General features: G+C 40.1%; 1 protein-coding gene across 1 annotated transcript; it reads left to right on the plus strand.

The window, feature by feature from the left end:
- Positions 1-491: 491 nt before the first annotated feature.
- Positions 492-8,448, plus strand: LOC109080163 (nuclear factor 7, ovary-like). The gene is made up of 6 exons (XM_042726927.1): positions 492-943; positions 5,302-5,397; positions 5,631-5,861; positions 5,935-5,957; positions 6,029-6,150; positions 7,080-8,448. The coding sequence occupies exons 1-6, from the start codon at positions 545-547 to the stop codon at positions 7,562-7,564; spliced, it is 1,356 nt and encodes a 451-aa protein (XP_042582861.1). The 5' UTR covers positions 492-544; the 3' UTR covers positions 7,565-8,448.
- Positions 8,449-20,792: the final 12,344 nt, after the last annotated feature.

Below are 20,792 nucleotides of genomic sequence, written 5' to 3' on the forward strand. Positions count from 1 at the left end.
GAACACACACCCGGAGCAGTGGGCAGCTATATATCCAGCACCTGGGGAGCAACTGGGGGTTCAGTTCCTTGCTCAAGGGCACTTCAGCCATGGGTATTGAGGGTGGAAGAGAGCGCTGTTCATTCACTCCCTCCCACCTACAACTCTCTAACCATTAGGCCACAGCTGCCCCCCAGTTGCCCCCACAGCTGCCCCCCATTCACTTAAAACGTGAATTCCGTCATTCTTAAAAATAAATAAATAAATAAAAAATAAAAAATCCATGAATCCAACTGATATAGAATAATGTTAACTGTAAGTAGAAAGACAGGTGTACAAAACATAATCCAAATTACGCATTAATTTAGCAGCATTCTACATGTTGAAAACTTAAATGGAAGGCCGTAATTATGAATACGAATATGAATAAATTTGACAACCGAAGGAGGATTTACTGAAGAAGATGACGGTAGTCTTAATCTACCGCGCACCGCCGAGTAGACGCGCAGTGAACTTGAAGCGCAGATAGTGACTGCAGTAGATCGCTGGAGCTCGAACAGTGAAAATGGCGTCATTGAATGTATCAGCAGAAGAGCTTTCTTGTCCTGTTTGCTGTGAGATCTTCAAGGCTCCTGTTATTTTATCATGTAGTCACAGTTTCTGTAAAGAGTGTCTCCAGCAGTTCTGGACAACCAAGAAAACTCAGGAGTGTCCCGTCTGCAGGAGAGACTCTAAACACGATCCTCCAGTTAACCTTGCGTTAAAAAACCTGTGCGAGTCGTTCCTGAAGGAGAGAAATGAGAGTCATTCATCAGGATCTGAGGAGATCTGCAGTTTACACAGTGAGAAACTCAAACTCTTCTGTCAGGAGGACAAACAGCCGGTGTGTTTAGTGTGTATAAACTCACAGAAACACGACAATCACACATTCAGACCCATCGGAGAAGCGGTTTCCTCATATAAGGTAAGACATGCAGTGTCTCTTGTTTCATATGTAAAGAATAATAATTAGTCATAAACACATATATCACATTCATGCACTCAATGTTTCCCTCTTCCCTTTTCTAAACTTCATATGCAGCGTTGGGGAAAGTTACTTTTAAAAGTAATGCATTGCAATATTGTGTTACTTCCTAAAAAAAGTAATTAATCGCGTTACTATTTTTTCTCTTTTCAGCAATAACAAAAAGAAACACAAATGTTAATCTAAAGTCATTTTTGCTTATTAGTATGGTTGAATGTGATCATTGAAGGGCAGCAGCAAAGACATTGGTTAATAAAATTAGATTAAATGAATAAAAGATATTTGTGTTGTTTAACATTTAATTGTTGCAGGTTTGCCTTCTATTCTGAGTTTGCATTTGACTGCTTTGAGGAATACTCAATCTGTTTTTGTGTTCAGTGAGATGAATAAATGCATGTTGACATTTGCTCTAGATCTACAGTAAGATCATGTTTACACCGCGCACACAACGCCTCTATTTACTCCTGATTTCTCTCAACATGAGGACACGAGTCAGTCAATACATGGGAAAACAAAGTAACTGCCGTAAAAAGTAATCGGAGTCATGTAACCAAGTAATGCGTTACTTGAAAAAAGTTGTCTGATTCCGTAACTCGCCTTACTTGTCATGCGTTTCCCCCAACACTGTTCAAATGACATATTGTGATGTGAAAAAGTATTTGGCCCATCCTTATTTCTTCTGTTTTTGTGTCTCACACTAAACAGATCTTTAAATAAAATACAACATAAAACAAAGGCAACCTTAGTAAATACAAAATACAGTTTCGTTTTTAAGTAAAAAAAAAAAAAAGATGTCTGTCACCCTCTTTATCGGCAATAACTGCAGCTGAGTGCTTGCGATAACTGGAGATCTATGGCGTTATTTCCCTGTCAAATGTCGAGCGCATTATTGTAGCGAAAGTACATTAATATAATGCGCGAGCGCGAATCTCTCTCCTCGAGCGCGGAATATAATGTGCGGAGCGCGAATCTCTCTGCTCGCGCGCGGGAACTGGGCGCACGCTCTCAGATACACGTTGCTCTTGTAAGAATTTTCTCTGGGCTCGCTCAGAGAGTATGCCTGCACTTAAACCGTGTTCAGTGCAATCGCGAATCTCTCCTCTTCGCTTAAAGTAAGCGTGTATGTGCTTAGACTGTGTCCCGTGCGTTCACACATGGCCAAGTACTCTTCTCTTCGATTTCTTTCTCTTTGCTCTTGGCATAAACGCTGTCAAAACGGCAACAACCAATCAGAAATAGGCTTCCACGACTGACCATTGAAAACGCGACATCGTACATGGAATCTTATTGGTTGATGGGCATTTCGGCTCTTTTTCATGAGCCGGCTCGTTTGACTCAGCTCACTGAAAAGAGCCGGCTCTTTTTGCTAACAAACGGCTCTTTAAAAAACAATAATGTTTTGACTATGATAGGTGTGAAAGCAATTCTAATTAAATTATTAAATGAAATCATACTCACAATGTCTCACAATTTCTTTAAAAATGCATTGATTTGTTATGAAAAAAGAATACTATTAAACATTTGCATTTAAATTACAACTTTTTAATGTATAGAAACAACAACATTACAAAACAAATACAATCTGAATCTGAACAACATAATAGAACCCATATTAAAGAAAAATAAATAACTGAAAGGATTAAACTGGTCCCTCTTTTTTGGCATGTTATATAACGCGCATGAACTATCTCACTGGTTATGTTTTGTATAACTAGCATGAACACACACACACACAATGCTGATCATATTTTTATTTTATGATAGATTTGCATTCAGAAATGCAAGCTGCCTTACTTTCGAGGGGCTGATGCGGTTTCTTCTCCGAGTTTGACACTGTGTGTGTGTTGTGTGTGTGTGATGGCTCGGCCCCCTCCCTCATGACATATAATTGGTTGACACCTCGTGTATGATTGACAGGAACAGAATGTGAGGCTGATCAGACAGTCGAAACGAATATGTGCGCCTTTAGGCCTATATAATATATATATATTTTTTTGTTCTTTGAATTAGTCAATTATTTTAAATAAAATAAAATGCATCCATTATTTCATTATTACATAATGATTTATGTAATAATGCGAGCCAGCTCTCGTCGTTCACCTACAAGAGCCGGCTCTTAGAGTCGGCTCATTCGCGAACGACCCATCATGGAATAAGTTCACTGAAGTTCAATCAAGACGAGCCGATGTGGGTCAGCTGTATCGACGATCTCAGGTAACCAGTTTTATTTGTTTTTTATGTTAAATATGTCAAATGTATCTTAGAAATGTCTGGGAAGAGGGCGATTGGATTATTTTACATATAAATTACCTAGACTGTCAACCACATTGTTCACACTATGTGCCATGCCCATTGAAGGTTAGATTTTTTAGATAAAAAAAATAATAATAATAAAAAAAAAAAACAGTGCGTGATTGATTTACATTTACATTTAATCATTTAGCAGACGCTTTTATCCAAAGCGACTTACAAATGAGAACAGTAGAAACAATCAGATCAACGAGAGAACAACAACGGTATACAAGTGCCATGACAAGTCTCAGTTAGTCTGGTACAGAACACGTAGCCAGGGTTTTTTTTTTTTTTTTTTTTTTTTTTGAATATGATAGACAAGAAAAAGAAAAAGGTAAGTACTAGTATTAGTTGGTTAAGTGCAGGCGAAAAAGATCTTAGAGGCGAAGAGTCTTTAGATGTTTTTTTTGAAAATGAGTAAAGACTTAGCTGTTCGAATTGAGATCGGGAGGTCATTCCACCAGCTGGGCGCAGTTCAGGAAAAAGTCCGTGAGAGTGATTTTGAACCTCTTTGGGATGGCACCACAAGGCGTCGTTCACTTGCAGAGCGCAGACTTCTGGAGGGTGCGTAAGATTGAACTAGTGAGTTTAGGTAAGTTGGCGCCGTGCCAGTGGTCGTCTTGTAGGCAAGCATCAGTACCTTGAATTTGATGCGAGCAGCTACTGGTAGCCAGTGTAACCTGATGAGGAGAGGAGTAACATGAGCTGTTTTTGGCTCATTGAAGACAACCCTCGCTGCTGCATTCTGGATCAGTTGTAGAGGCTTCTAAAAATCTAACCTTCAATGGGCATGGCACGTAGTGTGAACAATGTGGTTGACAGTCTAGGTAATTTATATGTAAAATAATCCAATTGCCCTCTTCCCAGACATTTCTAAGATACATTTTACATATTTAACATCAAAACAAATAAAACTGGTTACCTGAGATCGTCGATTCGGCGGATCCATCTCGGCTCGTCTTGATTGAACTTCAGTGAACTTATTCCATGTGTTCCATGTGCGGTTCAATATCAACCAATAAGATTCCATGTACGATGTCGCGTTTTCATTGGTCAGTTGTTGAAGCCTATTTCTGATTGGTTGTTGCCATTTTGACAGCGTTTATGCCAAGAGCAAAGAGAAAGAAATTGAAGAGAAGAGTACTTGGCCATGTGTGAACGCACGGGACACAGTCTAAGCACATACACGCTTACTTTAAGCGAAGAGGAGAGATTCACGATTGCACTGAACACGTTTTAAGTGCAGGCATACTCTCTGAGCGAGCCCAGAGAAAATTCTTACAAGAGCAACGTGTATCTGAGAGCGCGCGCCCAGTTCCTGCGCGCGAGCAGAGAGATTCGCGCTCCGCACATTATATTCCGCGCGCGAGCAGAGAGATTCGCGCTCGCACATTATATTAATGTACTTTCGCTACAATAATGCGCTCTCGACATTTGACAGGGAAATAACGCCATAGAGATCAGTCTTTCACAGCGCTAGTGGGATTTTTGCCCACTTTTAAACTGCCTGACTTTGACGAGGCCACTCCAAAACTTTTACTGTGTTTTTTTGTCATTCTGAGGTGGATTTACTCGATTTACTCGTGCTATGAATCATTGTGTTGCTGCATAATCCAGATGCATTTGAGCTTCAGTTTACAGACTGAAGATCGGATGATCTCTTATAGGCTTTTTTGGTAAAAAAAATAAAATAAAAATACAACAACAAAAAAACCTGTTTATTTAATGTTGTTCTTGGCTCTTATGTGATTTCCAGGATGAGTCATTTCTGGGAGGATTTGCTACTGTGCAGATGGATTTATTTCAATCACCTTTACAAACTGTAGCCTACTTTGTGTACACTTAGTTTTATTTGTTTTATGTTAGATTTTAATTTCTGAGATGTACACAAAAACAAAATAAATCAGAATGGGGCAAATACTTTCTTCACTGCATTATATGATAATTGTATCGTCTTCTCTTCACTGTAATCTGGTGTTTTTAATCTATTTTTTGTTCAATTCTAGGAGGAGCTCAATACATCACTGAAGTCCTTACAAGAAAATCTGAAACATCGTGAAGAAATGAAAGGAGAGTTAGAGAAAACAGTTGAACACATCAAGGTGAGGAAACAGAATCCAGAGTCATTTTCATTACAGCTGCAGATCACTAGATACAGTTATGATATGATATATTTAATATAATGACTCCGGTTGATTATTTGTGTAAATGACGATCATCAATCTGCTTCTGAATCATTATATGTCTGTCTCTGAGTTTCTCTCAGATCTGAATGATGTGATTGTGTTGATGTGTGTTGATGGAGACGAGTGAAGTGAATGTGGTTTGATTTCAGTCTCAAGCTGAGCACACAGAGCGTCAGATTAAACAGCAGTTTGAGAAGCTTCATCAGTTTCTCAGAGATGAAGAAGAAGCTACAGTCACTGCACTGAGAGAGGAAGAGGAGCAGAAGAAGCAGATGATGATGGAGAAGCTGGAGGAGATGAACAGACACAACTCAGCTCTTTCACACTCAATCAAAGACATGGAGGAGATGATGAAAGCCAGTGACGTCTGCTTTCTGAAGGTCTGATTCCAGATCACTGATTGATTGATGATTGATTGAGTTGTTGATGATCAATGGTGTGTTTGTTCTGCAGGAGTTTCCAGTCACGATGGAAAGGTGAGTGATCTGCTGCTGTCTCTGCTTCTGATCCAAAGACAATGCAGTTCTGATCCTGAATGTTCTTCCAGAGTCGAGATCTCATCACAGCCGGATCCACAGACTCCTTCTGGAGCTCTGATTCATGTGCCGTGTTACTTGGGCAACCTGCCCTTCAGAGTCTGGAAGAAGATGCAGGACATCGTCCAGAACAGTGAGTCTAACTGCAGAAGATCTGACCTCGCAAACATTCAGTTTTTCATGACTCAAAGTACTATACAATATTTACCACAAAACAATTGAAGTATTTGTTGTATTACACAAGCCGACCTCATGAGTGGAAGAGTAGTCAGATAACTTGAAAACTGCTTACAATTTTCTACAAGAATATATTTCTTAAGAAAATATTAGAGAGCATCTTAAGAACTTTTCAGGGATTGCACTTAGGAACATTCATGAACATCTTGAAATTTATTATTGTAATAACTTTTTTTATTAAGGAGATTTCCATGAATCCTGATTGATTTTTCCAGTGAAGAAACACAATGATGAGGGTCGGCTCGAATAATGATGTGTTTACCAGAAGAACCTGCTTCAATTACTCACCACACACCACCGAAATGTTACTATATCCTAAAATATGAAAATGACAGATTATTAATGACTAAGTCAAACACAACCGACAGTAAAAAGTATTTTAAAACAAAGACACACAGTAAGAGCCAGTTTAATGAACATGATCAGATGATGCTGAAGATACTTAGTTTCATACACAGAAGGTTTACAGTTTTTAATCTAAAACAGAGAATCTCAACAGGTCTGACTGTTTGATTTTTATTTTAACGTTTCCAAAATATGTTTTTTTTTTTTTAATGGGTCACAAATGTTTGAATCACACATTTAATGTTTGTAGTTGATGCCATTAAACACAGAAAATAAAAACAAGTGCGAAACTAATAACAGTTCTGTCAGAGACAATCTATTTACTATAACAACACTGATAGTGATCAAAGGAAAATATCTGATGTGTTTTATCAACAGGACGAGTGTCATAACTGTCATAACATAATAATCTGTTGGGTTCAACTCTTGATCATTATATTAACATCAGAATAAAAGCATCTGTTGATTGTGTCTCATCAGCTCCTGTGATTTTGGATCCAAACACGGCTCATCCAGATCTCATCGTGTCTGATGATCTGACCAGTGTGGAATACAGCGGGAACAAACAGCCTCTTCCTGATAATCCAGAGAGATTTGACATCTATGACTGTGTTCTGGGTTCAGAGGGTTTTAACTCAGGAACACACTGCTGGGATGTGGAGGTTAAGGAGAGTTCATGCTGGAGTCTTGGAGTAACTACAGCATCAAACCGGAGGAAGGGAGATGATTTCTATAACAATGATGTCTGGAGTGTGCGATATGGACAGTTTGAACAGGATCTTGAGTGTGTGAGAGTGTATCTGGACTATGACAGAGGAACGGTGTCATTCTCTGATCCTGTAACTAACACACATCTACACACATTCACAACCACCTTCACTCACACACTCTTCCCATTCTTCTATTGTGATTCCTTTCAGTTGTGTTCTTCCTCTCTGAGGATCCTGCCGTTCACTAATTATTAAATGTTACTACTGTAGGTTTGGATCATCCTGCTTTAATCTTTTACAGTCATCGTGTTTCCAATATTTAATCTATATCACAGTGCTGTTGATCTGAATATCAGTACGGCTTTGATTGGGCCGTGATGATCACAACAGATCAATAAATTTTATACATTTATTAAATTTGATAAAAATAAATAAATTTTCATTTATATTCCACTTTATATGATTAGACCAATCATTTTAGCATTCATGTTTTCTGGCAAATTGCAATTTACCCAATTATTTAAATGAAGTGTGTGTGTGTTTGTTGATTTCTAAACGTTTCACATCATGATTATATATGATTATGTACATAGGCACATTTTCAATGTTTGTCCAACATGAGCCTAAAGGAATAATTATTTCAGAACAAATTATGATAATCTCTTGAACTGTTTTTTTTTAAATAAATGTGTGATTGTGATTTCAGCACCATTTTCATAATTAAATATTAAATGTTTGAGTATGATAATACAGTTTTATGTCACGTGTTATATGCATGTCTGAGCCTGCTATTCCCTCCACCAGCCACATGAGGGATTCCTCTCCCAAAGTTTGACTTCTGTCACAGCTGATTCTCTTTTGCTGCCATTACTCAATGAATACTGTATATAGACGCTCTGGTTCATTCATTCTTTGCAAAGTCTTGCCAAAACCTGTATTGCAATTATGAGGAGTTTCCTTTGTATTTTGGACCTACCCTATGTTTCGATTCCTGCCTATTTATTCTGTGCTCAGGTCTCTGGTTTGGTGTTCTGGATTTACTGTTTGGACTATATGGTTTGTTTTCGGTTTTGACTTCCCAATTGTTCTGCAGCATTGTTTCCGGTTTGCCCAATTAAAAAGACATTTTCACTAATGGATCCTACTGCATCTCCCATTTCTTAATTTATCATAGAAGACTTCGCCATCTACTAGCCACCAGAGCCTTGCAGGTGGCCACATTAAGCGAGCACCGACATCAGACAACCAGTTTGCCTCCACCATGAATGAGGTATTAAGTTATCTTCACCAACCAACTCACTGGATGCACAGAGTGGGTGGCCTGAGGACCACCTTGAAACCATTTATCATTGAGGCTATTACAGCATTAGATGGATGACTGCTGGGGGCAGATTGTGTCCTAGAAGTGACCCACCCCAGACAGCCACATAGTGTTGGCCCAGATCTGGCCCGGGTGAAATCCACGCGGGCCAGGTGTGGGCCGGATCTGGGCCGACACTTGTTGCTGTCTGGGACCCCACCCATTTACAAGTCAGAGCCCTACATCAGCGCCTTAACACTTGCATGACCCCATTTCACGCCTCTCTACCACTTTACACGCAGTGGCTATGAGTTACCATTCAATGTACTGGCGGAATATCAGGACATCCATATGGTGTTTAACTAAAAGGCTTTTAAAATTCCTCCCCACTGACCCAAAGATTGCACCATTGACTTGGTGCCAGGTACCCAAAAACAAGGCCTATCCCCAACTTTGCTTAAGATCAAGGCCGTGGAGAACCATGTGGGGGAGGCATTACGGCAAGGGTTCATCCATCCATTCATTTCTCAAGCTGCCTCAGGTTTTTTTTTTCTTTGTGGAAAATAAAAATGGCACTCTCAGACCATGTATTGATTAATGTGAGCAAAATGCAATAACAGCAAAATGTCCTTACCCCCTGCCCCTGATTCCACCTTTTTGTCCTTTTTTTGTCATGTTTTGTAGCAGATGCTACAAAGACTGGCTGGTAATCACCTGTTTGTAAAGCTGAGAAGTGTGAGCTTCATGTACAAACCATCTCTTTCCTTGGATATATGCTAAGTGCCAGTGGAGCCTGCATGGCCGAGGCTAAGATCGAAGCTGCAGTGAACTGGCCAGACCCTCACACAATCAAACAGGTCTCCTTATATTGAAAGATTGGAAATTTGATCTTAAACAATCACCTACAGGTAATGGTTCATTTGAATCACATGCTATTACTATAACCCACCCTGTTAAAATCATTTATCATCACCCAGGTCAATTGGGAAACTTCTTAGAGGAGTTGGATGTGCTGCTATCAAACTATCCTGAAGATGGTACTCCTCTGGTACTGCTTGGTGACTTCAACATCCACCTAGATACACCCCAGGCTGCTGACTTCAACACTCTGCACGCCTCATTAATTTCAAGCGAGTGTCTACTACAGCGACTCACAAATCAGGCAACCAACTGGACCTCATCTACACACGCTTTTGCTCCGTGGACAACTCTTTAGTTGCTCCACTGCACACCTCAGACCACTTCCTCATTACTGCTAACCTAACACTTACTCCTGAAGCGGCACACACTCCAACGCAGGTCACCTTTCGACGGAACCTGCGCTCACTCTCTCCATCTTGACTATCCTCTGTGGTTTAATCCTCACTTCCTTCACTCTCGCAGTTTTCAGCTCTGGACACGAACAGTGTTACGGACACTTTTTGCTCCACTCTAACCTCTTACTTGGACAACTTTTGCCCACTGTCGTCTAGACCAGCACGCACCACCCCATCTGCCCCCTGGCTGTCCGATGCTCTCTGTGAACATCGCTCTAAACTCAGGGCTGCAGAGAGGAAATGGCATAAATCAAGAAACTCTACCGACCTCAGTGTTTATCAGTCTCTCCTCTCCTCCTTCTCTGCAAATGTCTTCACTGCTAAAAAATCATACTACCATGACAAAATTGACAACTGTTGTGACACTCGGACACTCTTCAAAACCTTCTCTTCTCTTCTTAATCCGCCTCCACCTCCTCCTTCATCGACTCTTACAGCTGACGACTTTGCAGTTTTCTTCACAAATAAGACAAGAACCATCAGTGACCAATTCTCCACACCGCAGACTGAGGATAACTTCACAACGACTAATGCACACTCTCTCTCCTCCTTCTCCCCACTCTCAGAGATGGACGTTTCCAAACTTATCCTGTCCAGTCATCTTGCCCACTTGATCCGATCCCCACTCACCTCCTTCAAGCGATTTCTTCTTCAGTCATACCTTCACTTACTCACATTATCAACTCGTCTCTTCACTTTGGAACATTTCCCTCAGCATTTAAGCAGGTTCGGGTAAGCCCACTGCTGAAGAAACCATCTCTAAATCCAGCACTTCTAGAAAACTACAGACCGGTAAACCTTCTTCCATTCATTGCAAAGACACTTGAACGAGCTGTGTTCAACCAGCTCTCTATGTTTCTTGTACAGAACAACCTCCTGGACAGCAACCAGTCTGGCTTCAAAAGCGGCCACTCAACTGAGACTGCCCTGATCTCGGTTACTGAAGCCCTGCGACTGGCAAGAGCAGCTTCAAAATCCTCAGTACTCATTTTGCTGGACCTGTCTGCTGCTTTTGACACCCTTAATCACCAGATTCTCCTGTCCACCCTCGGAAAGATGGGCATCTCTGGAACCACACTCCAGTGGTTTAACTCCTATCTTTCTGATAGATCCTTCATGGTGTCTTGGAGGGGTGAAGTTTCTAAGTCACAACAACTGGCTACTGGGGTTCCTCAAGGCTCAGTACTTGGACCACTTCTCTTCTCCATCTACATGACGTCATTAGGATCTGTCATTCAGAAGCATGGCTTTTCCTATCACTGCTACGCTGATGACACTCAACTCTACTTCTCATTCCAACCGGATGACATGACGGTAGTTGCTCGCATTTCAGCCTGTCTGAGTGACATTTCTAGCTGGATGAATGACCATCACCTTCAGCTCAACCTTACTAAGACTGAACTGGTTCCAGTTAACCCATCGTTTCATCACAACTTCTCTATACAGCTGGGTTCGTCAACCATAACTCCTTCCAGGACAGCCAGAAACCTAGGAGTTGTGATGGATCATCAGTTAAGCTTCACAGACCATATTGCTACAATGACCCGGTCCTGCAGATTTGCCTTATACAACATTAGGAAGATTAGACCCTTCCTGTCAGTGCAAGCCACCCAACTTCTTGTCCAAGCTCTAGTTCTCTCCAGACTGGACTATTGTAATGCTCTCCTAGTGGGCTTTCCTGCATGTACTATCAAGCCTCTGCAACTGATACAGAATGCTGCAGCGAGGGTTGTCTTCAATGAGCCAAAAACAGCTTACGTTACTTTTCTCCTCATCAGGTTACACTGGCTACCAGTAGCCGCTTGCATCAAATTCAAGGTACTGATGCTTGCCTACAAGACGACCACTGGCACGGCGCCAACATACCTAAGCTCATTAGTTCAATCTTATGCACCCTCCAGAAGTTTGCGCTCTGCAAGTGAACGACGTCTTGTGGTGCCATCCCAAAGAGGTTCAAAATCACTCTCACAGACTTTTTCCTGGACTGCGCCCAGCTGGTGGAATGACCTCCCGATCTCAATTCGAACAGCTGAGTCTTTACTCATTTTCAAAAAACATCTAAAGACTCATATTTTTTGCCTGCAGTTAACCAACTAATACTAGTACTTACCTTTTCTTTTAGAGAACTGCTGGCCATGAAAGCTGCCTTTAAGGATTGGAGGCGTTGGCTGAAGGGGGCATAAAACCAGTTTCTTAAATTCACTGATCATCAAAACTTGGAGTACATTCAGAGGGCCAAGTGACTCAGCACCCAGCAAGTCCGATGGGCCAGGAACACCAAGGCTATGCTCTCTCTAGACTACATGCTTCTACACAGCAGGACACCCCATGATTCATTTTGCCTCTTTTACTTGCGGTTGCCCCTGTTCAGTGGAATATCATGGGGGGAAATTCGACCGGCTCAAGCACCCAGCTCTTGCATATTGCCCAGTGGATAAGACATTTCTCCCCTGAACATTAAAAAGGCAGGGTAGGTGATTTGGTTCAAAAACATTTTTTGCTATGCTGGTTGAAAGTCTCTTCACATCCCGATAGCAATCACTATGTTAAGTAGTCTAAATGTATTTATATATATTTATTAGGGGTGGGAATCTATGGGTATCTCGATTCGATTACAATTAAGAGGCCCACGATTCGATTTGATTCGATTACGATTGACGATGCATCGATGCATCACATTGTTGTCATGCATCCTGTACATCTATTATGGGTGGGAATCTTCAGGCACTTCACAATCCGATCCGATTCTGATTCTGGGAGTCACGATCCAATTCCAAAACTATTCTTGATCTACATTTTTTCCCCAATTGATTCTTCTGCTGTGCAAATACATCTTTACAACTTTACATCTTAAACAAAATTGCAGTTATATGCTTTTTGTTTATAGTTGGAATCTCTTTATATCAGTACTGCCATCTTAAAAATAGGGGTGTGAATCTTCACTGGTTTCCCATTTCAATTCAATTACGATTATCATTATCAACTCAATATCACGATGCGTCACATTCTCAGTTTTCAATATTACTGCACATGGCTACATTTTCATGTAAATTTTATATCTTTTTTTTTGTGTGTGCACAATTAACTTTATTTTTTATTATATAAGTACAGCAAGCTATTATTTAAAATAAGTGTTCTTTAAGTGTCCGAAAGTTTACTTTTTCTTTTTATTATTGCCGTTTGATTATTACTGATGAGATCATAGACAGTGGCAGCTTTAACAGGCTGCATTCACACTAATGCACAGATCTATTTTGATATCAGATGTTTTGTCCTGCTCTGAAAACATAACGGACTGTGTGTACATCAATTTCATTTAAAAGTATTTTAAAATGCAAGTGCATTTAACTGTAGCCGCAATTGAGCTTCAGGACAACAAACACAAAGTGCACGCGAAAGTCTGTCAGTGTGCTAGTTTCGTGCATCTATAGTACTGCATCCCAAACGGCATGAATGAAAGCATATCTAAAGTAAACAATGGCGGGTGGAAGCACAGACTGTCAAGCAATGTGCACGTGTCTCACAGTGCAAATTCTGTGCAATGACGCCCGCCGCGTCTCTAGCGCGCACGCGTGCCATATGTGGGAAAAATAAACAAGCTCAGAATCGATTCTGAAATGTTCAGAATCGTTGAAGAGAGAATCTCGATGCATCAGAGAAACTATTTTTTTCTCCCACCCCTAATATTTATATGTATTTATATCGTCTGTGGAAGGCATAGGACCATAAAATGTTTGTCCAATCATATTCTTAAGTCCAAGGATTACAATAGGCTGTCCTACTTGTCTGTCAATGTATGTATTTGCATACCTCTATGCACCCTGTTTGCACAGACATGATACTTCATCAGCATGTTACATTACGCTATTGCAGACCGAACAAGAATGGAAGGCGTTATATTCTAATATTATGTGCTTTCAGGGTTGTACAGTCGACATATGTCGCAAGTGCTACAAAAAAACTGGTCTGTGCGATTAATAAATTTACCTCTGTAGCACTCGTGCAATACAGTTTTGCATGTTCATTACACAGCCGCTTAATAGTGTGAAGTGATTTTGTTGTGCTTGTTTGTGTGTGTGAAATTGATTGTACTTGGTAGTTAGGGGTGTGCGATATGAAGACTTTTGGTCGTGGACGATAAAATGTCTCCACAATCTGCTTTTGAAGAAATATGTAGTATCATGCTACAGCGCACATTCTATCAGCTGCAGTTCTGGTGCCTCCCTCCGTCTCAATTTAATGTACAACGCCACATGCATTCACATCAGTGTTTGTTTAGCGGTAGAGTTACTCTCACGGGACACTGCACTTATGCGCAATCACAAAACTACATTATTTCCATCTGCTTTAAAGCAATAATGGTTAAACGTTTAATTCATGTGCTGTTCTGCACGTGCTTTTTCTGAGCACGTACTCATGAAGCGCGCTCACACTGAGAGCCTGTCAAATAGCGCCTGATTATTTGATCAAGTTGTCTTTCGCGTCTGATTTATTTTGTGTCTAATACTGTCAAAAGCACACAAGGTTTACATATAAACACAGTTGGTTATGTCTAAAATGAAAGCAAACAGTTAAGAGAGAAATCCGTGCAGCTCTTTAAGGGACAGTAGCTACTAAACATGCTGCCACTGGATAGTTCACCCAAAAAATTACATTTCTGTCATTATTTACTCACTCACATTTCATCCCAAACCTGTATTAATTTCTTTCTTGTGCTGAACACAAAAGAACATATTTTGAAGGCTTTGCAGAGTGATCCAGCTGGTTCAGAATCAGTTCTGGTGGCCTTCCTTGTCCAGAAACGTCACCCACTACGTTAAGAACTGTGCTGTATTTACCTAATCTAAGTCTTCAAACCAGTTGCCGACTGGTCTCCTGCAAACTCTTGCCGATTCCACTTCACCCTAAGTCCCACTTGGGAGTGGACTTTCTGACCGACCAGACCTCCCTCACAAGGTAACACCACCATTCTAGTAATAATCAGTCGTTTTTATAAGGCTTGTCAAATCATTCAACTCCCTTTGCATTGGAAATGGTTGAGGACCTCTTCAATCATGTGTTATGTTTCTTTGGGCTGCCTGAAGACATCTTTTACGACCAAGGGCCTCAGTTCATCCCCCGGGTGTGTGTCAATGCGAGTCTCACATCCAGGTACCATTTCCAGTCCAATGGACAGGTAGAGTGGCTGAACCAAGAGGTGGGTTGGTTCCTTCGTTTCTACTGCAGCAGCAACCAATTCGACTGGTGTCGATACCTCCTGTGGGCAGAATACGCCCAGAACTCCCTGTGGAAGCCATCTACTGGGTTAAGATCATTCCAGTTTATTTTGGGATTTCAATCTCCTCTCTTCCCCTGATCTGTGGAGTGCTCTGACTCGTCTGCAGCTGACCACTGGATACAATGAAGCAGAGATAGGAAAAAAAAAGAGTGGAGAGTGCTTACCAGGAAGTGATGGGCCAGTTGCAGGATGAAACACAGAGGGCTGCAGTGGAGTCTGGATGAAGAAGAAAGAAGAGAAAATGAGTGAGGCTATTTAAAGACACTGAGGGCGTGTCCAGTCTCGATGACCTCATTTGGGGAGGTCATTAGTTTAAATATCTGTGATGATGACAGTGACATTAGATGCTGCTTCGGGACCACCTTCTCTCTAATGTTTCATTAAAAAAAGAAAGTAATTTCAAGAGGGAAATTTTACTGGAATTCAATCCTGTGGGATGTTAATTGGAGAAAAGCATGGCATTTAGCAACTTAAATTTGAATGTTTTTTATTTTATTGTTTTTTCTTTGGAGCCTCTGTCTTTTTTTTCTCTCTCCTTTTCTGTCTCCGGAGGGAGTTTGGGTCTGTTGCCTTTGACTTGCTTAATTTGACTTGACTTGCTCAATACTGAACAATGTTATTAATTTGATTGCATGGCAATGCATTGTTTTGCTCACAACACATTGTAATTTCATGTTTGAGTTATTAGTCAATTATGAGGAAACTGTAGTGTGTTTTAAAATGTCTTTGTGGCCACCTCATCAGGCATCATGTTTCATGAACAGGCTGTTCTTACTTTCTATGATTCAGAGACAATTTTTCCCAACTGAAAATCTGATCTGCTTACTGTCTGTTCGTTTGTGTTTTTATTTTGAGAATATCTCAGGGTATAGCCAACACATTATTTTCTATTTTCACTAACAGTGTTGAGGTTGAGCAGTGCTGGCTGTGCCAAATTTAATCTGCAAACATATGTATTTACCTATTTTATTCAGGTAAGAGTGCAGTCCAATAATAATAAATGTTGAGAGTGCTTTATATTGAATACTTCAAGCTCAGCATCGATATGAAAAATCTATCTGCTTGATAGTGTCCAGTTCTCCGTATGGCAACTGGTCATTTTCACAAGATACAATTTCATGCGCGAGGTAAAGCTGTCCGCGAACCGCTGCTGCTGCCAGATCTCGATTGACCAGTGTTTGTTGCAAAACTGATTCGAGTAAATCAAATCAAATGAAAAAAAAAATAAATAAAAAAAAAAACTTTCCGGAGCTGTATATTTTCATGCTTTCTCAAACAAAAATTTTTGCAAGTGTACTGAAAATGATCTTTGAAAACATTTTTGTTCATAGGACAATGTATGTTGAAGATATAGGTTATTTAGCAACATGCCTGAGCAAATGAATAAACAAATAATTAAAGCAAGGGAAACAATACATGAAACAAAGGGAACAAAATCCTATTTAAAAAAACAATAAAACAATAAAAAAGCATTTTCTTAAGATTTTATCGTTCCCTTTATTTTCCTTATGGTTGTGTCGCTAAAGTCCTTCTCTGATTTTATTGCTGATTTACTTTGCAATGTATATATACAGAGATTTCACTCCTATTTACAATCAATAAAAAATCATTTCGCAGATGCAGAGACATAAGGTCCGGGGGAATCCCCCATCTCCCCACCCCATGAACACTGCGTATCATTACGTAACAACGTGTAAACGTTATTTGGCGGGTTTTACTTGTTTTTCTAGCATTCAAATGTGGATAAACATGAAACAATAAGGGATTGGAGATGAATTTGATATCTACAAATAAGGTAGAATATGTGCATACTTTTAAATCGACACCTGCCACAGTGTTTCTTGTCATCTGTGATCAATCTTTGAGTGTGTCCTAAAAGCCGATGAGAAGGGGTTTTAATCCTAGCACTCAGCATACCTGTAAAAATGTCACCGCTCGCCACTGCTTAAACCTAATCTACAATAATGCAAATACCGTAATTAGTTGTTGTTCAGCGTGACAAAAATGACGCAATGTTGATGTGCGCATGAGCAGTAGGACAATCGGTCTAAGTCCCATAGCCTTAACCGCTTTTGGCTGCTTTATTTTAACTAACCACTAGATGACACTGTTTTCGACACACACGAAGCTTTGAATCTTTTCCCGAAACAGTCAGATGGAAAGCAGTGCTTTATGAGGCTTCATTTGCCCGTCAAGCGACGCTTCACTCCAGTCCAGCGGGTGGCGCTAAGACACAAACGTTTGTTGGCCAAACACCATTAAACCCCAGAGGAAGAAGCTCCGTTTCTCCGCGATCTCTGTTGTTTTGTCGCGATGCTGGTTTATTCAAACAGTTAGAAATGTACTTTCTGTAAATAGAAAAATACAGTTTTTGAATCGGGTCAGTAAATACCTGTAATATTGTCATCGTCACAGTCGTGACTAAGTTTTGAAGCAAGCAAGTAGTATCATCTGAACTGAGATCTGCTGCTGTGAAGATGGAGTTTGTTAAAGAAGAGAGTGAAGAGGACATCAGTGAACTAGAAACCTGGAGAATAAAATATGAAGAACCAGAAACCTGGAGAATAAAACACGAAGAACCAGAAACCAGGAGAATAAAACACGAGGAACCAGAAACCTGGAGAACAAAACATGAGGAACAAGGAGGTTATTCTTCATTCATCTTTAATGACTGGCTGTGGTACATTAAGCTAACAAAGATTGGTATTGAGAAGTATTAAAATGTGATATTCTGATACCTGTAGATACCTTGTAGATATAGCTCATCAGATTCAGTGGCTGTAGTTAGAAAATCTGTAAAATAGTGTAGATTAGACAAAAAAATAAACAGATGAATAAAGTAAATGCATCTGAGGGTAAAAACGGAGATGTCTTTGTATTTTTTGAAAGTTATGAATACAGACGACAGCTTTGTCAAAACGATTGTATTTTTGTAGTTAACAGTCGGTATCCTTTTCAATAACATGCTGTTAGAACCCAGTTTTCAAAACTTTAAAGGGATAGTTCACCCAAAAATGAATATTCTGTCATTATTACCTCCCCCATGAGTTTTTACAAGCCTGTATCTTTGTTCTGCTGAACTTGAAGGAAGAGTGTTTGTAACTAGACAGTTTTCAGGCACCATTAACTTCCATAATAGAAAGGAAGTTGTTTGGCTGTTCATTTACACAACAACTGCAATTTGGAAGCCTGAAAATGCAAACGTTTGAAAACAGGTATCAAATTCCAAAGTTTACGGAGCTACAAAAATTCTAATTTGTGAAAACAGTAACATCATGCACGTGTGTTACATGTTAAAGCTATAGGTGCATAGTGTTTTTTTACAAAGTGACATCGCCAGCTACTGGCCTGTCAGCATAATACAGTCTTTCTAGTTTTCATGGATCCTTGTGAACCGGAATTGTTTTGACAGTGTTGTCTTCTGTACGTAAAACTTAACAAGAAAAAACCCTAATTTCCTTTTCCAAATGTTCCAATGCATTTTCATCACTTGTTTTTATTTAAGGCCTGATGAACATGAAAGAAGGACAAGATCTGAATGAAATAGAGGAGAAGCATCATGATCAGAAAGCACATGATGTCACCACTAGGGAAAAATCAGTGAGTTGCTCCAAAACTGAAAACCATTGCTCACAGAGCAACATTCAAATAACAGAAGTCAAAGGGCCTTTCACCTGCTCTCAGTGTGGAAAGACTTTCAAACAGAAAAGAAGCTTTGACGAACACATGATGATGGTTCATACTGGAAACTGGAGCCTTTCACCTGCTCGGAGTGTGGAAATACTTTCACACGCAAAGGAAGCCTTAAGAATCACATGTTCATTCATACAGGAAAAAAGCCTTTCACCTGCTCTCAGTGTGGAAACACTTTCAACCATAGAGGAAGCCTTTGGAATCACATGAAAATTCATACTGCAGTGAAGTCTTTCAGCTGCTCTGAGTGTGGAAAGGGTTTCACACAGGAAAGAAATTTTAATGAGCATATGCTAATTCACACTTCAGGAAAGCAATTAACGTGTCCTCAGTGTGGAAATACTTTTACATGTAAAGGAAGCCTTAAGAATCACATGTTAATTCATGCTGGAATAAAGCCATTCGTCTGCTCCCAATGTGGGAAGAGTTTTACCTATAAAGGACACCTTAAGGATCATTTGCTAACTCACACCTCAGAAAAGCCTTTCACCTGCTCTCAGTGTGGAAAGTCTTTGTCACGTAGAGGAAGCCTGAAGAATCACATGCTAATTCATGATGGAATAAAGCCTTTCGTCTGCTCCCATTGTGGGAAGGGTTTTACACAGAAAAAACAACTTAATGAGCATGTGCGAATTCACTCAGAAAAGCCTTTCACCTGCTCTCAGTGTGGAAAGTCTTTGTTACGTAGAGGAAGCTTGAAGAATCACATGCTAATTCATGCTGGAATAAAACCTTTTACCTGCTCCTATTGTGGGAAGCGTTTTACACAGAAGAAACAACTTAATGAGCATGTGCATTTTCACACCTCAGAAAAGTCTTTCACCTGCTCTGAGTGTGGAAAGATTTTGTCACGTAGAGAAAGCCTGAAGAATCACATGTTAACTCATGCTGGAATAAAACCTTTTACCTGCTCCCAGTGTGGGAAGAGTTTCATACAAAAAAAACAACTTAATGAGCATGTGCATATTCACACCTCAGAGAAAAGCCTTTCACCTGCTCTCAGTGTGGAAAGACTTTGTTACGTAAAGAAAGCCTGGAGAATCACATGTTAATTCATGCTGGAATATAACCTTTTACCTGCTCCCAGTGTGGGAAGAGTTTCGTACAAAAAAAAAAAACTTCATGAGCATGTGCGTATTCACACCTCAGAAAAGCCTTTCATCTGATCTCAATGTGGAGAGAGTTTTACTCCGAAAAGACAATTTAACTTGCAAGTGCATATTCACACTTAACTTAAGAAAAGTCTTCCACCTGTCCTTAGTGTAGAAACACTTTCACATGTACAGGAAGCCTTGAGAGATGTTAATTCATGTTGGGGGAAAAGCCTTTTACTTGCTCTCAGTGTGGAAAGTGTTTTACCTGTTAACAAGGATTTAATAGTCACATGAGAATTGACACTGAAGCGATACTTTATGCATGTCATCTGTGTGTGAGAAGAACTTTAAATGAAAAATGAGTCTCAAAACTCATCTGCACCATTTGCACTCTGCAGTAAGGTAATTTAAAGGTGCAGTAAGCAATTTTTGAGAAAGCGCTCTGTGAATCAGTCCGAGCCCCACAACACACTTCATTCAACGCATGTCATTCATAAAGCATTTATTGCCTGTTATACATCTGTTTTAACATCTGTAATTGTGAATTGTTTTAGTCTACTTATGGCGCTTTTCCGCTGAATGGCACGGCATGGTATGGCTCGGTACGGTTCACTTTTGGGGGGGTTTCCCACTGGGTACAGTACCTGGAAGACTTTTCTTAGTACAATCAAAAAGTGGCTGTTTCGTTGTCTGTTGAGGAACTACAGACGTTCCTCTCGTTGATAGCAGAGGAGCGGATCTAGCGAGAGCTTTATGGGGTGATGTGGAATGAAAAAGTTTTTCAAGAGTTGTGGCAGTAGGG

Source organism: Cyprinus carpio, chromosome B7, assembly GCF_018340385.1.
Source record: "Cyprinus carpio isolate SPL01 chromosome B7, ASM1834038v1, whole genome shotgun sequence".
NCBI classification, from domain to species: Eukaryota; Metazoa; Chordata; class Actinopteri; order Cypriniformes; family Cyprinidae; genus Cyprinus; species Cyprinus carpio.

Coding starts and splice junctions, on each gene's coding strand:
- LOC109080163 (XM_042726927.1), top strand. CDS start 545: ATGGCGTCATTGAATGTATCAGCAGAAGAGCTTTCTTGTCCTGTTTGC. Junction 5,862..5,934: donor GTGACGTCTGCTTTCTGAAG/GTCTGATTCCAG, acceptor TTTGTTCTGCAG/GAGTTTCCAGTCACGATGGA. Junction 5,958..6,028: donor TTTCCAGTCACGATGGAAAG/GTGAGTGATCTG, acceptor ATGTTCTTCCAG/AGTCGAGATCTCATCACAGC.